This window comes from Lepidochelys olivacea, assembly GCF_965140295.1.
Source record: "Lepidochelys olivacea isolate rLepOli2 genome assembly, chromosome: 5".
Classification (NCBI taxonomy): domain Eukaryota; kingdom Metazoa; phylum Chordata; order Testudines; family Cheloniidae; genus Lepidochelys; species Lepidochelys olivacea.
This window is the reverse complement of record NC_140415.1, coordinates 104,068,647-104,090,899: the sequence shown is the minus strand read 5'-3', so window position 1 is coordinate 104,090,899 and position 22,253 is coordinate 104,068,647. Positions and strand designations below refer to the sequence as shown.

Genomic DNA, 22,253 nt, shown 5'->3' with positions numbered 1-22,253 from the left:
AATCCCCCATTTTTGCCCCAGATCCCTAAATGGCCCCCTCAAGGATTGAACTCACAACCCTGGGTTTAGCAGGCCAATGCTCAAGCCACTGAGCTATCCCTCCTCGCAAAGTTGCATGGCTGGGGGCATGGACCGGCTGCTGGGGGAGGGGGCTCGTAGTAGGCGGGGTAGTGGTGAGAGAGGGGGTGGGGGATTGGAGGAAGTAGGGGGGAGGGTTGGTGGGGGGCTGGGTGGTGGTGAGGGAGGGGGTTGGAGGAAGTAGGGATGGGGTTTGATGGGGGAGTGAGGGTTGGTGGGGGGTGGGTAGTGGTGAGGGGGGCTGGGGTCCAGGCTGTGCACTGGGATGGGAAGTAGCAATTGCAGGGAGATGGTGTGTAAGTGGAGGGCAGGGATTGGGCTTTGCTGCAGCAGGAAACCATATCGGCCAATCCACACCCACAGTTTGGTGCTAAAGAGAGCTATCCCAAGTTAAAAACAAAGAATAAAATACTATCCAAGGAACATCCGTGAGCATGGGTTTTAAGCAGGCAGTCTGGTATAGACAGGCTTTTTCAGAGGTTGGGAGGAGCCCTTAGTTTCTCGCATGTTGTGTGTTGCCTGTTTTGTTTAAAACTTTGTTTTTATTTTTGAACAAGTTTCAGGCAATGAATGTTGCCAGCACCAAGAGCAAGCAGAGAAGACTTAGAGGAGCGGTTATAGTATTATTGTGTGAAGCAGCTTTCCACTTTTATGGGTGGAGGGGATTATTCAAGCAGAAATCACCAAGTGTCTTGAAATAAGATTTTTTTTTCAACATTTCTTTCCCTGGTTGTTGTGGGCAGGAACTTTGGTGGTGGTGGTTTGAAAAATAATGTTACAAAACAGCTATTCCATAATTGAGGGAAGGTAAAGGAAAACAAGATGTCATCCATATCCCTTTCCTTCAGATTTCTACATCTCCTTCATTCAGTTTCCTTCTAAAAACCCACTTCTTCCATGATACATGAATTGAGTTCTCTTTTCATGATTTTAATGAATCCATCAAGCTAGCATCTGATTACTGCAATCTCTGATTTTCCTTAAAATACACCCCACACTCTGTCAGTGTTTGCCACTCTTGTCTAACTATAGATGTGATACAATAAGCTATAAAAACTTCTGGGTCAGGAGGCCAGCAACAGAATCTTTATTAACTGAGTCTGAGCTATTAAGTTTTTTATTGCTACTATTGTGAGAGAGACATTCAAAATAAACTTCAGTTGTTGTGGTCAGTGTTTAACACCTTTTAAATCTACCTTTTATAACTTATTCTACAGTTTAAATCAAAATGGGATTCATCTTTTCAAAATCTATGAATGAAAACCTGAAGAGTCAACAGGAGTTCATGCTCATGAACTCCCGACTTCAGGTAAGCATTTGTTGTACAGAAGCAAGAAAAGCTACTGATTTTTCTCCTGTTTGGAAAAGCTTACTCTTACATGGAGATGTATGAGGGGTAGGGTAGTGCTATGTGATTTTGATGGTTTAACATGTTTATAAATAGGGAAAGTTTATAGCAAAAGTCCTTATAGCATCTTACAGCAGATAAATCCCATAATACCACTGTGATATAGGTATTATCCTCATTTTACAGATGGAAACTGAGGTACAGAGATTAAATGACTTATTCTAAAATCATAAATAGGAATAAGGAATAAATGATTCCTAAAAATCCTGCTCTGCAAGCATGCCTTTGAGTAGTCCCACTGAGCTCAATGAGGCTACTCTTGTGTAAAGTTAGTCATATATCTAAGTGAGTCCGTGCCAGAGATACTAATAGAATCCAATGCTTTGCTCTAGGTACTGGATTCCAAAAGTTAAAAGTAAAATATGTATTTAAATTCTTTCCCCCCATACATAGTTTCATGTTCGTCAGTTTCAGTAATTCTAAGATAATAGCAAGGCTGTAACTTGTCTGTCTTTTCCCTGGCCCTGGAGCCAAGCTGATAAAGACCAAAGGTTAGGTAGACTATGCTGGATGACTTACTCTCCAGTTTGTCATTATTTTATTAGATTGTTGCATAATGGAGATGGGGAAGAAAGCTTTTGACACTGAAATCCAGAAGTAAGCAATAGAATTACTCTTTCTTATTCAGGCAGCAGTGTGGTTGTCTGATGTGCTGTCAAGTATTTTAATAACTTCTGATGGCATGTCTACACTGCCCAGCATTTTGGGCTACTGGGTGTGAATTGCAGCATGTACCAAAGTGCTGTGCTGTAACTTACCCATGGGTACACTACAGGTGCTGCAGTTCACACCCCCGTAGTCTGAAATGCAGGGCAGTGTAGACATACAGTAAACTGAAAGTCAGAGGCAAGTCAGTGGGGAGTATAAAGTTTAATCTAAAGTTTTCTGTACACTTCTGAAGTTGAAATCAAATACAGTGTACCTTAAAAATACAGGTTTCAGAGTAACAGCCGTGTTAGTCTGTATTCGCAAAAAGAAAAGGAGTACTTGTGACACCTTAGAGACTAACCAATTTATTTGAGCATGAGCTTTCGTGAGATGTATACATACATCTGATGAAGTGAGCTGTAGCTCACGAAAGCTCATGCTCAAATAAATTGGTTAGTCTCTAAGGTGCCACAAGTACTCCTTTTCTTAAAAATACATCTTTCCTTACAAATTATTGATGGATGAACTTTGCACTTAAATTGCCAGTAGGTGGCATATTTTAGCTTTTGAAGCATTCTGAAGACAAGTAGATTTTTTTAAATATTAATATTTAAACTGAATAAATTTTTGACATTTAAACTTAACTGAATATTTGGAGAAGATGTTTGTATAATTGGAAATTGGGGCGGGGGGAAATACCAGGAGCCTGAGAAAAACGTGTTGCAGTCTTATAACAAAAGTGGAAAGTAATTGCAATCTGGCTAATGAAGAAAAAGATGGGCTAAGTCTCTTCCACACCCCCGCCTGCTGTGTCTCCCCCTCCCTTCCCCCCCACCCCCCGGAGTGAATTGAAGTTGTGTGTACATACAAAACTTATACTTGCAGGTTTTATGCATGTCAGATTTTTCCTTCTTAAACATTATTTTCTGATTATAGTATGTTTAGTTCTAACTAGTTCTGTTTCTGCAGAGGGAAAGTGCCAACTTATGTATAATACATAGATACATCTGGATATTTGTTGTTGTTGCATGTTTTGATGGAAATTGTGATTGGAGGTTCTTACAGAAGGATTACAGTTGCTTTCCTTACAATAACTTAACTTTTTCATTGGCAGATTAAATTTAATGTTGATAAATGCAAAGTAATGCACATTGGAAAACATAATTCTAACTATACAAAAACAATGTTGGGGTCTAAATTAGCTGTTACCACTCAAGAAAGAGATCTTGGAGTCATTGTGGATAGTTCTCTGAAATCATCCACCCAATGTGCAGCAGCGGCAGTCAAAAAAGCGAACAAAATATTGGGAATCATCAAGAAAGGGATAGATAATAAGCCAGAAAATATCATATTGCTTCTATATAAATCCATGGTATGCCCACAGCTTGAATACTGCATGCAGATGTGGTCGCCCGATCTCAAAAAAGATATATTGGAATTGGAAAAGGTTCAGAAAAGGACAACAAAAATTATTAGGGGTATAGAACAGCTTCTGTATGAGGAGAGATTAATAAGACTGGGACTTTTCAGCCTGGAGAAGAGGCGACTAAGGGGTTATGATAGAGGTCTATAAAATCATGAGTGGTATAGAGAAAGTAAATAAGGAAGTGTTATTTACTCCGTCTCATAATACAAGAACAAGGGGCCACCAAATGAAGTTAATAGGTAGCAGCTTTAAAACAAACACAAAGTATTTTTTTCATGCAACACACTGTCAACTTCTGGAACTCCTTGCCAAAGGGTGTTGTGAAGGCCAATACTATAACGGGGTTCAGAAGGGAGCTAGATAGATTAATGGAAGATAGGTCCATCAATGGCTATTAGCCAGGATGGGCAGGAATGCTGTACCTAGCCTCTGTTTGCCAGAAGCTGGGATTGGGTGACAGGGCATGGATCACTTGATGATAACCTGTCTGTTCATTCCCTTTGGGGCACCTGCCATTGGGCACTGTCAGAGGACAGGATACTGGGTTTGATGGACCTTTGGTCTGACCCAGCATGGCCGTTCTTATGTTGTTCCCAATTCTTCAAATCCATTGTTACCCAGAATACATTTTAATCTTTTGTTGTTTTTGGGTCAGAAGAAAAGAACATGAAAACTCTTATTATACAAGAGAACATTTCTCAAAGCAATCTTCCTTATCTCACATTGCAGTGAGATGGCTGAATAACTGAAAACCCTTCGTGTTGTCTTACACAGTAGACATAGGAGTAGGTTGTCACTTCTTCTCACTTCCTCAGAAAACCTATCATTCACTAAAATACCTGAAGCTTCTTCACTAAGGGCTTGTCTTCAGTATGGGCTAAATTGGCGCTGCAGCAATTGATGCAGCAGCATCGATTTAGTGGGTCTGGTGAAGATGCAATAAGTCAATGGAAAGGCGTTCTCCTGTCGAATTCAGTACTCCACCTCAGTGAGAGCCAGGAGCTATGTCGACGGGAGAGCGTCTCCCACTGACATAGCATGGTGCAGACACCGCCTTACATAACTTAACATAGTTTACATTGACTTAAGTTGCATAACTTACATCAATTTAACCCTCTAGTATAGACAAGGCAGGAATATGCTGTATCTGCCCAGAGAGCTTCGAAGAGCATCCAAGTCTATTTGGTTTAAAATGCCTAGTACATTATCAAGCTTGATAATAAATCTATTGCTATTAACATACGATACCACAGACTATTCTCTCGAGCTCACAAAAATAAAAAAAGTTAGTAATTCAGCCTCAGTGTTTGTTAATAAATAGCTTGGATTAGGGTTGCTCTAGTTTGTACAGGTGACCCGCTGGCCCCCGAAGAGAGGAGTGCAAGGGTAGCATGCCTCCGCTTCTCCACTCTATTTTTGAGCCAAGTTGAACTCAGCCAGAAGAAAGAATTGAGGCCTTGTAAGTTTTGTCTTGCTGCTATTTTGTAAAATAATGAAGATTGGACTATCAGGCTGCCTTGTTCTGGAGGACTTGCTGTTTGTTTGTGTTTGCATTGATATGTGTCTCCAGAGCTAAATAATCCATCTCAAATCTAGTCAAAAGGATTCCCAACAAAAGATATAATTGAGGCTTCACTTTATTCTATCCCTGCTGCTTGAGGGATCACACATGAAGCTCTTCCTTAAAATTATCAGATTTACAGCTAACGTATATAATGTTTTTGCCTTACCTTAAAATTTGAATGTGTAGAAGAAAGAATCCAGGTCTTAGAGCATATGTGAGACATTTTATAATGTTTATAAATAGGAAAAACAAAATGCTATACGAGCACCATTTGCATGACTATAATGAAGTACCTTCCACAGTATCTGTTTTTAGTACCTTCTGTTCTATCTGCATTTTTGTATCACAGCATTTTGTCTGAGCATCCAGGGTTTACTCCTCCTTAAAAAAGAAAACAAAAAACCTCTCTTGTAGTTAACCATCAAAAAAATGCTTTAAAATGCACAAAGTAAACACATGGAAAATAGAATGAAATATTTTTGTTTTTATTTCTGTTTCAGAGTGTAAGTGGTTGGTTACTTGTAACGATAGTGAGTGCAACATTTTCAAATGGAAAATATTTTTCTTAGTTGAGATCAGATTTAAAAAGTGAAACCTAAAGATGATTAATGGATTAACGACTTTTGTTTTTTTTTAAGGTGTTTTACATCTTAATTCTTAAAGGAGTCACTACTCATGTGCACTGAAATTCTCTCCCTCTTCCCTCCGTCAAATATGTCTTTAAAAAGTGAATTGTTTGTCTGTATATGTACAATGTGTAGTTTCTTGTGAATTCAGACTTCTGCTATGTCGACTTTGATGTCATGGAACAGGGTACCTAGGAAGCTCTTATTAATAAGGTCATAAATGCATGGCCCTTTGCTGGTGTGTTATAGCTATCTTCAAACAATAAAAGATCTTGTAAGTCCTAAATATTGCAGTACAAAGACACAGCAAGAGAGGTTAAAGATGGAGTTTCAGGTTAGTGTTTGTGAATTTAATGCTTATCCATGTAGTCCAGAAGTCTTCTTCCATGAATGATTTTTGCACTACGGAAAAGTGTTTTCTGGGCAGATTTGTAGAATACACTCTAAATAATATTTCAAGGCACTGTCACTTCAAATGGTATACCACTAGAAACTAAATTGTACATAGGGGAATTCAGTAGAGAAATTCACTGGGTAGGGTGGGAACATGAGCCATTTTTCAAAAAAGCTGTCAAAATAAAACCAAGTCATTTCCCAAAAAGCTGTTAACAGCAGTTTCAGGCACTGTCTGCCTCTGAGCCCGACTGCCAGTTTTTGTTTTTAATATCACTCTCTCCACACCCCAAAAGCCCCTCTCCCCTGTTGCTTTCTAGAAAGTTCCCACATAAACAGAAAACAGATAGACTACGTAAGGGAAACATGGGAATTGACAATACACAAAGTACTGCATATTGCACCATTCATAAAACCAGAAATAAGAGGGTTCTTTCCACTAATCTCTTTTGGCTACTGTAATATTAGGGAGTACTTGGGATGATATTAAATAAGATATCAGACAGCGGGATGATTATTTTAAGTTGATCCCTTTACATTGGGGTGGGCAAACTTTTTGGCCCAAGGGCCACCCACATCTGGGTATGGAAATTGTATGGTGGGCCATGAATGCTCACAAAATGGGGTTGGGGTGCAGGAGGGGGTGAGGGCTCCAGCTGGGGATGTGGGCTCAGGGGTGGGGCCAGAAATGAAGAGTTCAGGGTATTGGAGGGGGCAGGGGGTTGGGCTGCAAGGGGTGGGGGGCCAGGGCTCTGGCTAGGGGTTGGGGCATGGGAGGAGGTCAGGGGTACAGGTTCCAGGCAGCGCTTACCTCAAGGAGCTCCCGGAAGCAGTGGCACGTCCCCTCTCCAGCTCCTATGCGGAGGCACGGCCAGGCAGCTCTGCACGCTGTCCCGTCTGCAGGCGCTGCCCCCGCAGCTCCTGGAAGCAGCAGCATGTCCCCGATCTGGCTCCAAAGTGGAGGTGCGGCACTGGCCAGGCAGCTCTGTGCCAGGCGCCACCCCTGCAGCTCCCATTGGCTGCAGTTCCCAGCCAATGCAGGGGCAGCACTTGGGGCAGGGGCAGCACATGGATTATAGAGCTCCCTGGTTGCCACTAGACAAGCCCCAGAGCCTGCTCCCCAGCGGGAGCTCAAGGGCCGGATTAAAATGTCTGATGGGCTGGATGGCCGCGGCCCGTAGTTTACCCACCCCTGCTTTACGTGGTAGTTCTTTTTAATATCTCTCTGATAGAGACTGGCATAAGAGTACTGTGGCATATTGTGTAACTGGGACACGTTGGTCATCTTTGGAGCCAAAGGTAGATAACTTTTCAAATCAGATTCTAAGTTTTCTTTTCAGATGTCTTTTAATAACACTCTGACACTAATAGACCTGTATGTTTGAGGTAGGAAAGTGTTTCTATTGCAGTTGAGTTACTTTGTTTCAAACAAAATGTATTTTTAGAAATATTATGCCTAGATGAAGATTAACATATCAGAAAGAAGGCCTACAAGGAATTAAAAGGCCTGAATCTGCTCTGACTTAAGCTGATTTTATGCTGGTGTAAATTCACTGATTTGAGTGGAATAACTCCTGATTTTAAACCAGTGCAAATGAGAGAAGAATCAGACCTTGAGAATCTTAGTAGTGTGGCTCTATTTGGTAGGAAGAAAGAATGCACACTTTAAAAGTTGCCTCACTGGCCCATCAGAATCTAATGAAACGCTAAGTGCTGGATTGTGGAATACAGTAGAACCTAGAGTTATGAACTGACCAGTCAACCACACTCCTCATTTGGAACCAGAAGTACGCAATCAGGCAGCAGAGAGAAAAAAACAAATAAACAAATGCTTTACAGTACAGTACTGTGTTAAATGTAAACTATTAAAAAAAAAAAAAGAAAAAAGGGAAATTTAAAAAAATAAGATTTGACAAGGTAAGGAAACTGTTTCAGAGCTTGATTCGTTTAAATTAAGATGATTAAAAGCAGCATTTTTCTTCTGCATAGTAAAGTTTTAATGTTCAGCTGTAAACTTTTGAAAGAACAACCATAATGTTTTGTTCAAAGTTATGAACAACCTCCATTCCCAAGGTGTTTGTAACTCTGAGATTTTACTGTATAGTAATAATTCTTTGGGAGCAGTGCAAGTTGTACATTGCCCCAATGAGAGCTCCAGCAGGCATTGTGCTTGCTTTAGGAACAATAGTCCAGAATTACAAAAGTATTTAGGCACCTAAGTATGCGGATAGATGCTTAATGGGATTTACAAAAGTGGCTAAGTATATTAGGTGCTTAACTGCCATTGAAGTAAATGGAAGTAAGCCACAACACAGGCTTAGATGTTTTTTGTAAATCCAGTTAGGCACCTAAATACCATTTTAAATCTGTCCCAATAACCCTTGGAGCTCCAGTGAGGCACAAGGGAGTACAGATGCTGCACCTCCAGTGGAGGCCATCTCCATTTGCTTCTCCTTTTTGCATCCAAGAAGATCTGCTTTTCAAAGGTCATTGCCAGCAGCAGCATTAGTCCTATGGAGTCCTTATGTTCTTTGACCATAAGGACTCCATTGTTCTGACATCTGGATGAGGTTCACAAGAAGTGGTGGATGGAGAGGCTCCTTGAAGGTACAAGCCGGTGGTCCATGAGAAGACTACTCGCTACCCTGATGCTGTCATTAGAGTGTTACCAAGATGCAGGATGCTTGGGATCTGATTAAGATTACAAAGATCCTCTTATTCTTCCTCATTTGCATTTATGGTTAATATCTCTAAGTACTGTGAATAGAACTTTAATACTCTTGCATCCATTTTAGAGCAACTCTTTAGCTATTGGCATATTCTATTAATGAAATAGAATTTTAAATTTTAAAAACTTCAAAAATGAAGTACATTCTTATAGCTAGTTACAAATTAGGTTGCTTTTCTTTTAAATTATATGCCGTGCTGTGTTGAATCAGTTTTCTTTATGGTAACACAGCGAGTCATTTATAGTATTAACTGTTATTAGCTATTTTATTTATTAACTTGCAATGCCATTAATAATGAAGTTTGAATTTATGACTAGTCAGAATTTTGTCACTTCTATTTCTGCTCAGTTGGATGCTGCCTTTCCATTTTGATGGTCTTCCATTATTTATGAATTGTAGATCAGTGGTTCTCAAAGCTGGTCCACCGCTTGTTCAGGGAAAGCCCCTGGCCGGCCGAACCGGTTTGTTTACCTGCCGCATCCGCAGGTTTGGCCGATCGCGGCTCCCACTGGCCGCGGTTCGCTGCTCCAGGCCAACGGGGGCTGCCGGAAGCGGCGCAGGCCAAGGGACGTGCTGGCCACCCTTCCCACGGCCCCCATTGGCCTGGAGCAGCGAACCGCGGCCAGTGGGAGCCGCTATCTGCCAAACCTGCGGACGCGGCAGATAAACAAACCGGTCTGGCCCGCCCAGGGCTTTCCCTGAACAAGCGGCGGACCGGCTTTGAGAACCACTGTTGTAGATGATCGATTGAGATTATTTTTATAGTGCCCATTATCATAGCATCTAAGCACTATTTTTTTTCCACACATCATCCAGCTACTGAAGGTTGCCAAGATAGAATTAAAGCATTATGGGAAAGTGATACAAGCCAGGGGATTGAAGAGGTGAGAAATTTCCATACTAAGAATGTTGGTGAGTCAAAAAGAAATAGGTGGTCATATGCTGGTCTTTCTGCTGTAGATAAATGGGGCACCTTGAGCATGAGCTTTTGTAACAGCACCTTAATTGTGTTGCAAATATTGATCCCAGATTTTTGTCTCATTACTAAGCACACTTCAGATTAACCTTAAAAGAAAATGAGGTTTGGCTGCAGCTGTGCGCCAGAGGATGCGACTCTGAATTGGAGTGGAGAGACCAGAGAAAACATTTAAATGGGTTAACAAGTTACTCTGGATTTTGCACTTCTAGAAATTTTTACCTATCAGTTGCACTATGTGATATTATGCTGTGACTTCAAATGTTTGGTCCTCCTGCATGTTTTTGCTATGGCAGAGCATGATGTGGACCTAGGTTAGAAAACCATAGCGCTAGCGTTTCTGCAGTATCATGGGTGTTTATTTGGCCACCCATGTAATGGGCAGAGACTGTTGACCTCAAAGAAGATACTAAAACCACTTGCTATATGTACATTCTGCTGCAAGCATAGTAAATTTGTAACCAGCTGCAGCTACCATAAATGTTCATCATTGAGGCGACCTTTTAAAATATAGCTCTTATTGGCAGGGGAATGATTTGTGCATTTGAAACAATTCTTGTGCGTTGCCAAGACGTGGATACAAAGGGAGCATGTCTGTCTCTTTCCCTTGTCTTCCTGCCGAAGTTTGAGAATTTTGAAGAGCTCATCTGTTGATGTCCTCACTCCTGTACAGGATCACTTTCTCAGTAGTTGCTTGTTGAAATTGCCTAGGACTGTATGATCCTTATCAGCTTTAAATGTCCTGACCACTATGATGCTGGGAAAATGCTGTTGTGCAGGGACATAAGTGTGTCTGAGCTGATAAATTTCTTCTGCTTTGAAGAGAGAGACTGACCAGGAAGAGGTGTGTTATCCTGGCTGGGAAGGGGAAAGACTGACAGAAGATGACTTCAGCATAATAAAGCATCTGATAGGGTGCTTCCCCACTGGCAAATGTGTACCACATTCATCCTAACTGGAGTATCTTAATTTACAGTTGTGATAGAGTGCAGCAACCCAGCATGACAAAATTGGCTGCATCAAGATGAAGACAGTTAACTGATCCCTCTCATCTGGATCTTTTAGTCAGTCTCAGCCTGTAGAGACCGTCTCCTTTTACTTCTGTTATGGCATAGTCGTTGGAGAGTTGAGTTAGGATCAGATTTATTAATCTCAATTTCCAGGGCTTTCTACTTCAGTCATAGTAAAGGGTGTAATCAGCTTCTTAGGAGCTGTGGTAGAGGTTATATGAATGCTTGTTATTGGTTTCCTATCATCACAGCTGCCTGGGCCATGAAGCCATAATGACATCAGTTTCATACATACCCATTAACTTTATCTGCTGTCAGAAAGTGACACAGTGACAGCTTGGAGAGGGAAAAAGAAATGCTTTTTAACAGATTGGGATGTGGTGTGGAATGTTAGTTCACTTTTATTTTGTCCAAAGAAAACTGAATATCAGTTGACTGGTGTGTTGGAATGTAGGTCTTGCCATACTAGTTCAGGCCAGTAGGCCATCTAGTCTATTTTCCTGTCTTGAGAGAGCCATTATCAAGTGCTTCACTGGAAGATGCAAGAAACCCTGAAATAGACAGTTATAGAAAATTTCATCATAGAAGAAGTTTCTTCCTACCCCTGGTCAAGTAGTTGGCTTATGGCCTAAAGTATGAATGCTTATGCTCCATCCCGCTTTTTAAAATATCAGCTAATATGTAAATGTTCTCATTGTCCATATAAATATCTAATCCTTTTCTGAATCCTACTAAATTCTTGGCCTCAGCATTTAGTGGCAGCGAGGTTTAGACTGTGAAGGGGGAAAAAGTTTAATATTAACAGTTCAATTGATTGATATTCAGTTTCTTTGGTTTTCCCTTTGTTGTTGTACTGTGAGAAGGTAAAGAGCACCTATGGGTTTCTTAAGTCGTCTTCTAGTCTTGACTAGTGTAAATTAAGCTTTTTTCCATCTGCAAACTTGTACGCCACATTTTCTAAATAATTGCTAAAAATATTTAACACCACCATTTCTACTTCAGATTTTGGGGGCGTTCCATTGTTAACTTTTGCAATGATGAAAGTAACCACTTTATTCCTTCTGTGTTGTATCTAGTTTCTGATCCATGACGGTTCTTTAACTCTCATCCCATGACTGCTTAATTTTTTAATAACCTTTGGCTTTGTGAAGAATTCTATTACTCAAATCTTTCTGATATTTAGTATATGTCAGTCATTATTCTCCATTCTTTTGTTGAAAAAGAAAGAATTTGAGTATACTGGAGAGGCACACTCTTGCCTTTACAAAAGAAGCCTTTATTTCCTTTTGAAATTTAGGCAGGTAATTCTGTGCTAGCCTTGGCTCTGCTTCATAACATGTCACAAGATCAGTATACTTCTCCTTCATAATAACCCTCCTAACAAACGAAGAAGCATGTGCATTTTCATCTCCAGTAGCTAGCTCAATCTTGTTTCTGTAGTTCCATGAAGTATATTTTTTTTCAACATGATAGCTGGATATGTAGGTATTAATAGGAATGATTGCATCACAATTATGTATTGCCATATTCTAGAGTAAGATTTAGGAAGTATGGTCTGCTGGGGTCAAAAAAAGTCTCTAAGCATATGTGATATTTTATGGGCCATTGCTAAATTAGAGAATATGGGGGCTTCTAACCTCCTACACCTAGGAGTAGGAAGGGAGCACCAGGGCCCTCGTGTGGGGAACCTAGGGTTCATCTCAGCTAGCTAAATTTCAGTAAAACTACAGCTTCCCCAGCTTGCGCTGGAGCTTTACATCTGGTAGCTATCTCATGGTAAAAACATACCTTTTCCCACTGTAGACATATCTAAAGAGATGCTGTCCTTAATATATTTATTACAGAAATATGACTTATGGGCAAATGGTTATGCTTTATGCTGTTTTACATTTTGTTTTTAAAATGTATAGGATAGGTTCCTTTAATACTGGTTTTTCTTGCAGAAACTTATTTTTAGTAGGAGTCAATCAATTATAAATGTGTGGGTTTAAAATATAGTGTTAAAATATTTTGTCAAATCTTTTAAACTTGCTCTGTTCTACTTACGTGCTTCCCACCGTTAGTTTGGGTTATGCCTTTCTTCACTAGATTAGAGTCCTTTAGTACCCAATATTTTCTTTCTGTGAAAGTACTCCTACCTAGTACAGTAGAACTTCAGAGTTATGAACACCAGAGTTACAAACAGACCAGTCAACCATACACCTTATTTGGAACTGGAAGTATGCAATCAGATAGCACCTACACACACACAAGCAAATACAGTACAGTACTGTGTTAAATGTAAACTACTAAAAAAAAAAAGGGGAAAGCAGCATTTTTCTTTTGCACAATAAAGTTTCAAAGCTGTATTAAATCAAGGATAGTTGTAAACTTTTGAAAGAACAACCATAACGTTTTGTTCAGAGTTACAAACAACCTCCATTCCCTAAGTGTTCGTAACTCTGAGGTTCTACTGTAATCAAATCTCCGCTCAATTATTTTGACAAGCTAAACAAATTGAGCATTTTAAGTCTCGCATAAGGCGTTTTCTCCAGTCCTTGAATAATTTTATGGCTCTTTTCTGCACTTTCTCCAGTTTTTTTCCCCATGTCTTTTATAAAAAAAAATTTGGATACCAGAAATGTACTCAATATCCATCTCACCAATACTGTATACAGAGGTGAAAATCACTTGCCTACTACTTGCTACTTCCCCGTGTATATATCAAAGCACCACATTAGCCTAGTTTGCCACAGCGTTTGTAGTGGGAGCTCATGTTGCGTTGCATGGCCCCTAGGACCCCTTTTCGGCATACAGTCTCCTTTCTGTGTAAGCAAGGCCTGCATTCCTTGTTCCTAGAGGTATAACTTTGCGTTAGGGTTAGGCTTAAAACACATTTTGTTTGAATGGGCCCATCTTATCAAATTATCTATATCACACTGTATGATTGCCCTGTTATCACTATTTACTGCTCCAACAATCTTGGCTGATAAAATTTGTGGCGAACACAGTGACTTAATATTTAGTTTCAGATAATAGATGAAAATGTTGAACAGCATCAGGCCTAGTACTGATCCCTGCAGAACCAGACTAGAACAACACCCATTCAGTAGGGTGACCAGGTGTCCAGTTTTCAATCAGAACATCTGGTCAAAAAGGGATTCCAGTACGGACTAGGCCGTTGACTGTGCGGTTGGCAGCACCGTGCAGTGGGGCTGGCAGGCGCCATGCTAGCCGCCACACCACACGGCTCCCGGGAAGCAGCTGGCATGTCCTGCCTCCGGCTCCTATGCGTAGGGGCAGCCAGGGGAGTCCGCGTGCTGCCCCACTCCCCGCCCACAGGCATAGCTCCCATTGGTCTCTCCCACTGCTGCCGGCCCACTTCTCCTCCTTGCGCTCCTCCTGTGACTAGGCTTGAGCTGTGGCGTGTGCCCTCACTGCCCTGTGGTGAACCGTAGTCTGTTGCGCCATTGCCGGCACCCAGGAGTTGGAGGTATGTATCCCTGTCTCCGAATGCTGGGAATGGGGCTGCATCCCCATCCCCCTCATGCATCCCTTTCTGTCCCAACCCCCCTGCACGCTCAATACCCATCATTGCATCCCTCTCCCATCCCATCTCACCTTGTCCCCCACACCTACCCATTCCAGCCCTGTACCCTTTACAGTGCTGTCCCACCCATCCTCTCCACCTCACAGAACTGCCACCTCCATATCCCTCACCCTCCACAGCCCTGCACCCTATACACCCCTGTGCCCCCCACATCCTCATGCACCTGTAACCTTCTGCCTCCCCCAGCATTCCCATCCACCCCACATACTCCCTCACCCCCTCCTCTCTCCTTCACTGCCCCCTCTCACCCCCACCCTGCTCTCATCCTTGGCCTCTTTCTCTCCCCATCTTCTCTCCTTCAAACACAAACACATCTTTTCCCCTCCAGTCCACCCTCCTCCTTTCCCAACTGGGTATCTCTGTGTAGACAAGTGTGTGCATGCATGCATTGTTTGTGTCTTTGTGTAGGGAGGTGTGTGTATACCTGTGTGAATAAAATTTACAGCCTAACTCTGACTTTTATTCCTTCTGCTGGCTGTGAACAAAAAAATTGATGACCTAAAGTATGTGTGTATTTATTTCATAACAAGTTTTTAAAAAAGAAGGGAACTCTAAAAGAAATGTATTATTTCTTTAAAAATGAATGTTGTTGACTAATAATTGCAGAAGAGCCAATGTATCATACATTTCTCCCCACCTTTATCTAGCTGCATTATAAACTCTTTGTTGCAGACTCTCTCTTTTTATGTGTATGTCCAGCACCTGCCATCCTGGAGCCCTGATCTTTGTTGGGGTCTCTAGGCACTAAACAACAATTGTAATAATAAATAATGTGGAAGTATGTGTGTTAGTGCATGCTAGATGTGTACACAACAACAGTGTGTATCTGCATGTAAGTGTGGGAGTCAGTTTCTATAGATTTATTTATATAGGTATCTGGACAGGTGTGCATTTCTGTGGTTGTCTTCTATGGATTTGTATTTGGGCTTCAGGAGTAGGCCTTTAATGGACCTATTGCAGCTGTGATAATATATCAGCCTAATTCCACCATAAAATTACAATAACTTTAGTGAACAAAAAACATGGAGCTGGTTACAAAAAATGGGAAGCGAGGAGGGAAAGAATCATGAAAACCTTTGTGAAATTTCATTATTTTTTTTAATTACCCTTTTTGACTATTTTGCTGCCAACTCTAGTGTCCTGTAACAAATAAAACCTGAAATTAGCATAATACGTCGGTCAAAACAATAAATATGCCTGTTTGGGTCTTGCAGTGCAAATGAGTACGTGAACGAGGGCGGGGGAGAGCAAGCGGCAGGAGTGGGACCTCAGGGAAGGGCAGAGCAGTGGGCGGGACAAGGGTGTTTGGTTTTCTGGAATTAGAAAGTTGGCAACCCTACCATTCAGTTATTCATCCATTAAAAACTATTTTTTGAGATCTGTCAGCCACTATTTAATCCATTTAACATGTACATATATAGTGCTAATTTTTTAATCAGACTGTTGTGCCATACCAAATCAGGTGCCTTTCAAAAGGCTATATTATATCTGTACAGTTACCTTTATCAATTTGTAATCTCAAAGGATGTAATCTAAAAAATTTGTAATCTCAAAGGATGGAAACAGATTTCTTTGACCATAAAAGCTTGTTGACTGGTATTAGTTTTATTCCTACCTTGTAATTGTTTACAGGTTGAATCCTGTATCATCTCTTCCATTATTTTGCCTGGATTTAATGTCAGGATAGCCAGCTTGTAATGAGCCATATCATCTTGCTTGCTCTTTCTGAATATTGGACATTAGCCGTCTTCCAGTACTGTGGAATTTTCCTGATATTCCAAGCATTATTAAAAACTTACATCAGCAAGCCATCTCTTTTCCCCTGTGCTACTTGATATTACGCTCCTACTGATTGCATATTTAATCTTTATATATGTATCTGAGACTGAGTCATCGCCTCAACAATAACAAAGGAAAGACAGTAACATATATTTGCTTGCTGGAAGAGAGCAAGATGCCACAGCAGTAAGTTGCAAAATGGTTAATTTAGAGCTGCAGATGCTTGGTTCTGCCAAACTTAAAGGGCCATACCCCAGAAAAACACGCTGGAGGAAAAAGGTTTCTGTACAAGGGCAAATCAGCACAGAGCTTAGTAGGAACCAGAAAGTCATTGAATAAAGTGTTTATGGGGAAGGCGTTGCTTTAATTGTGTACTTGTCACCTTTGTATCACAGCAGATATTTACAAATGTAAGCTATGATGATAAGATACAGTGGTATATAGTGAAAGTCTTGAAGAAACTAAGTGAAATTTGACCGTGATAGGAAACAACTGTAATTACTGTAATAGTAGCTTTTTGATTATGGGGCCTACTCCCAAAATGGCATTTTGTATTACACAATGTCATTGTGTAACACAGATGTCTGTTTTAATATTTTTCACTGTATTGAAAGTTTGTTAAAGTGGATGTACATAGTGATAGCATGTATCTTCTATCTTTCAGTACAGTTGGACGTACAGCCAAAACAGACCCATAGCTGGATCAGTGACCTCCTTTGTTTTTTGGTTACCATATAAGTGAAATACATTCAGTGACAAGAAAGTAGCCTTGGTTTCTAAAAAATCATAAACTCTGTATTGAAAACTTGACTTTTGAGCCTTTGAAACCATTTGCACTGCATCTGTTTTACCACTGTCTTCACAGAATAGACTATTTTGAAAAAAATTCCAATAAGACAAAGGAACATCATATCTTTTGTTGGCAAAACATAAACTCCAGAGTCAGAAAATGTTCCTGAATATTAATCTTTGATAGGAGCCATATAACCTTAAAGAAAGTAAACATACTACGAAAATAACATACTTCAGCAAATCTGCTTACTTATGAAAAATATGTTTAAGGTTATAGCTTCTCTGTCAGTAGTGGGAATCCTACCAAATTCAGATTTGTTTTACCTTTGTGTTCATAGTTGTTAGAGTGGATCCTTGTTTAATATTAACCAATTTGATTTGGCACAGATTCCCAATTATGCAGCAAACCACAGAGAAGATTTCATGTAATGTTGGAAGGTAAAGAAAGTGTAATTACTATCCTTGCTTGAGTCAAAAGTTTAAAATATATTCTGAAATTTTGTTTGTCATTTAGAGAAGACCACCTTCCACAATAATTTGTTGAAACAAAGCCAAATACAAAGCATATTTAACAAAGAATCTCAATATTTAATTATTTCACTGAGCAAGGCATTATTAAGAAATACAGAAGACTTCCGGAACATCTTGAGAATCTAGTATACTACTAATAAACCAAACATCAGATACACAACATTCTTATAGCTTTTTAAAATTCAGGAGCATATCTGATCTTTTTGTGCGTAAACCTATTTCTTTGATATTGGTTCATTTCACTATGTCTTTAAGGATACTTTCAGCCTTTAAAAAATGTTGAACAAATTATACACAGTACACTAGTTAACCGTAGAGGTCTGATTTTCAGTGTTCTTGTTTCTATTTATTGAACAAATATTGTGAAAAGCTCTAAATTGTTTTTTCCAGTAATTGGTATATAGTAAATCTAAACATTTAGCAGACTTTGTAATGCGTACATTAGTCTGTGGTGATCATGTGTGTGTTGGGTAGGAGAAACACAATTCAAAGAAGGATTTAAGTAGCTGGAGAAGGATTTAATCAATGTATAGGAAGCCAACATAGACAGCAGGTGAGCTTGCTTTTTAATAAAGTATAAACAGTTGGGGAAGTGTTCTAACCTACAAGCAGATTATTACAAAAAGCCTATATAATAAATATTTTTATTTAACTGTAGCCCCAAAAATGTACTAGATGCTGAACAGACATAAAGGAAGACCTAGACCTTGCCTATATAGTGTGGGGAGGCGGAGGTGGAGGTATTTTAAAGACTTCATATTATTTAAAATGACTTCCAGATCTTTTTGGCAAGTGGTTGCTGCAATGCTGTGCAGGCAAGGAGCAAAGCTGAGACATGAGAACAGACATTATTATGAAGTGATTTTTTTTTTTTTAAGATACTCTTCTACCAAAGGCTGGAAACCCAGGGAGGAGTGATGTAAATTGTCAACACCGTTGACTTCATTGCTCTATCATAATTTATACTAGCTGAGGATCTGCCCAGGATGTAGAAAGGGTACAAAAGAATATTATCTGCATCTAACAACATGTCAAGGTTCCTCCCCCACTCTGAACTCTAGGGTACAGATGTGGGGACCTGCATGAAAAACCTCCTAAGCTTATCTTTACCAGCTTAGGTCAAAACTTCCCCAAGGTACAAAATATTCCACCCGTTGTCCTTGGACTGGCCGCTACCACCACCAAACTAATACTGGTTACTGGGGAAGAGCTGTTTGGACGCGTCCTTCCCCCCAAAATACTTCCCAAAACCTTGCACCCCACTTCCTGGACAAGGTTTGGTAAAAAGCCTCACCAATTTGCCTAGGTGACTACAGACCCAGACCCTTGGATCTTAAGAACAATGAATAATCCTCCCAACACTTGCACCCCCCCTTTCCTGGGAAATGTTGGATAAAAAGCCTCACCAATTTGCATAGGTGACCACAGACCCAAACCCTTGGATCTGAGAACAATGAAAAGCATTCAGTTTCTTACAAGAAGACTTTTAATAAAAATAGAAGTAAATAGAAATGAAGAAATCCCCCCTGTAAAATCAGGATGGTAGATATCTTACAGGATAATTAGATTCAAAAACATAGGGAACCCCTCTAGGCAAAACCTTAAGTTACAAAAAAGATACACAGACAGAAATAGTTATTCTATTCAGCACAATTCTTTTCTCAGCCATTTAAAGAAATCATAATCTAACACATACCTAGCTAGATTACTTACTAAAAGTTCTAAGACTCCATTCCTGGTCTATCCCCGACAAAGACAGACTATAGACAGACACACAGACCCTTTGTTTCTCTCCCTCCTCCCAGCTTTTGAAAGTATCTTGTCTCCTCATTGGTCATTTTGGTCAGGTGCCAGCGAGGTTACCTTTAGCTTCTTAACCCTTTACAGGTGAGAGGAGCTTTCCCCTGGCCAGGAAGGATTTCAAAGGGGTTTACCCTTCCCTTTATATTTATGACACAACACAACAAAAAATCTGGTTAACATTACAGCATATAGGATGTAGCAATATAATGCAATTAAAATATTTCATTTAACATACCAGCAAACTGGTATGTTAAATGAAATGGCACTAAGGGGTCTGGCAGGCTCCATGCTTTTGGAAATAGATGGATTAGTTCATTTTAATAATAATGTTCCATCATGAAACAAATAAGTTTTACTTTTTAAAATGACCCTTGGATGCTGTGTCTTGTACTTTAATGAATAATCTGTTTTCTCCAATTGTTGCCCATTGTGAAGAACTGTAAATTTTGAAATCAGCCTGCTGTAACGATTATATATGACTTGTATAGGTTTCAATGTGAAATAATGTTGCTGTCAAGTGTGGAAGTGTGTATGTAAATAGTTATAATGCTGAAATTCTCATAACAATATGTCTTGCAGCTATAGCTATAATTCAGCTATTGCAGAGACACTAATTTATTTCACTAGACTCTAATTTGATGCAATATAAAATACAGAGCAAAATCTTTGTACTGGAAAAATGTATCCAATACTGAGTGGGAACATAGATTAATGTAACTAACCTCACTTTTTTATTTCCTTCTTAACTATCAACACTTTCTGTCTTTGGTTTCAGGCAAAACAAAACATGATTGCATTACATCTTCTGCCAGTGCTTTTCTTAACAAGCTTGAACTGAATAGCAATAAATAACAGGAATGAGGCAATTTTATCCCCATATTCAACAATTTGTTCTTAAATTTGAAATGCAAGTATACCAATTATCTCTAGTCTGCTTCCAGATAAGCAGTGCCTTATGATAATCCCAATGCATGTCTTTTTAGAATAGTAAACAAGTAATGAAAAGCAGATCAGGGCTAGCATTATACATGATGGAAGAGGATTGAAAAACTGGGAAGATTACCTCAAGAAACCGCAATTTCTCAAAGAAAGTAAGTCCTGGTATACGTCAGTGAGATATTGTCCAGGTTAGTATGTTAGTACCAGAGCAGGGTAGTGATCCACTTAATTTGGATTTGAAAACATGCCCATCACAGTTACCAGTGGTATATTGCTTCAGTTTTAAATTTTGGAAAATTACTTAAACTGCTACTCTGAAACCTAGCTTGAGAAATTGACCAGCCATATAAGTACAATAGTATTGTCTGTGTGTACTGAGTTCAAGATTTATTTCATGGTAACTACTGTGTACTGTTGCCCACATTATTGCTGCTGCTGCATGAGGCTTCCATTTTGCAGTCCTTACATAGGTAGTCCATTGGTGCTAATGGATGCCCTAATGTGAGTAAGGTTTACAGAATTGTGTAACTCTAGTTACCTGCATAACTATTTGTTGCTTAATCTCAATTTTTCAATAAAATTACACACAGAATGCCGTTAGTTTTATGTCCTTGCAATAAGATATATTGCTAAATCCCAAATAGAAGCAACTTATTTGATTTATTTCTTATAGGAGTGAATCTAATGAAATTCTAATTGTCCTCTGGGTGGCTTTATCCAGAGGTTCATATTTCCTAAGGAGCTGGAGTTTTTTCTTTTTCAGTCTTTGCACATGTTTTTCAATATGTTGTATGCATACTATACAGTGAACTACTTAAACATCTATACAGTACTGTTAGTAGAGATAAGTGGAACTATTCATTTTGGATAGAAAGGCAGGAATTATACCAACATCTGTGAAGGTGTTTTGGTCACAAGTCTGACTTTTTTGTCTTTGTCTTAATGGTTTTTTTAGTAATGTCATGGCATTTTAATTGGGTTATGGAATCCACCATGTTGAAGATATAGAAAATATTAATATCTCTTATTTTGTATAACTACTTTGTTAACATTGCAGACCCAAAAACCTTGAAAGAGAGATATGAGGAAATATTGACATTTCTTGTTTATCTGCCAGGCTGTCTAGTAATTTCTCAAGGTTAGCTTTAAATTAGGAAGGTTCTTGTACTTGACATACAAGTTTTATTGAACTTAAAAACAAAAAGTATTAAGGTCTTGATCTTACACCACTTGAATCAATGGGAATGGGAACTGTCTTAACTTTGTCAGATCTTGCCTCAGCTAACCAGTTAAATATCCTAAATAGCTAAGGAGGACAGAAAGGGGGAAACAAATAAAACTAAATGAAGGAATAAAATCTTAATATCTGGCCTTAGTATGCTATATATGGGAGATAATTAACTGCAAATAACCTAACACCTAATAAATAACCTAATCATTTTTAATATCCCCAGATTTGGTCCATATTTCATGCGTTCCTGTTTGTTGTCCCTGTTTGAGGGCATTACTGACTGTCAGGATAAGGGGCCAAAACAATGGGAAAGGGGAGATCAGGAACAACTTTCCATTTTATTTGCAAGTAAAGACTCTAAAAAGAAAGTTGCATGTTTTTTTGTTTTGTTTGTACATTTTTCTTTAAAAAACAAAAAAAAAATTTCTTATTTCCAAGAAATTAAATCTAAAGTCTGCCTGCTACTGATCATTCACTGTCTGGTTATGAAAATGAAATGGGTTTTTAGCAGGCAGGTGTGTAGTATTGCTTGGGTCTAGGCAGGGAAAAATGATGACTGGTAAAATGCCAGTGAACTTCAGCACAATCAGATTTTTTTTATGCCTCATCACTTTCACTGACTTGATCATCAAAGAAAGAGAGTTGACATGCAGTTTACAGTGATGTTAGCCTTGGCTTTTTTATTGATTTTTCTCTGTGTGTGAGAGAGATCAAACTTTTTCTTGTGATGA

At 39.5% G+C, this 22,253-nt stretch overlaps 1 protein-coding gene across 1 annotated transcript in view; it reads left to right on the top strand.

Moving 5' to 3' along the window:
* Window positions 1-22,253, top strand: part of PLGRKT (plasminogen receptor with a C-terminal lysine) — a 51,670-nt gene that overhangs the window by 248 nt on the left and 29,169 nt on the right. Inside the window, exon 2 of the mRNA XM_084629102.1 lies at window positions 1,296-1,387. Within this exon, the coding sequence (XP_084485228.1) occupies window positions 1,307-1,387 (81 nt within the window). The 5' untranslated portion in view covers window positions 1,296-1,306. The remainder of the gene's footprint in view (window positions 1-1,295; window positions 1,388-22,253) is intronic.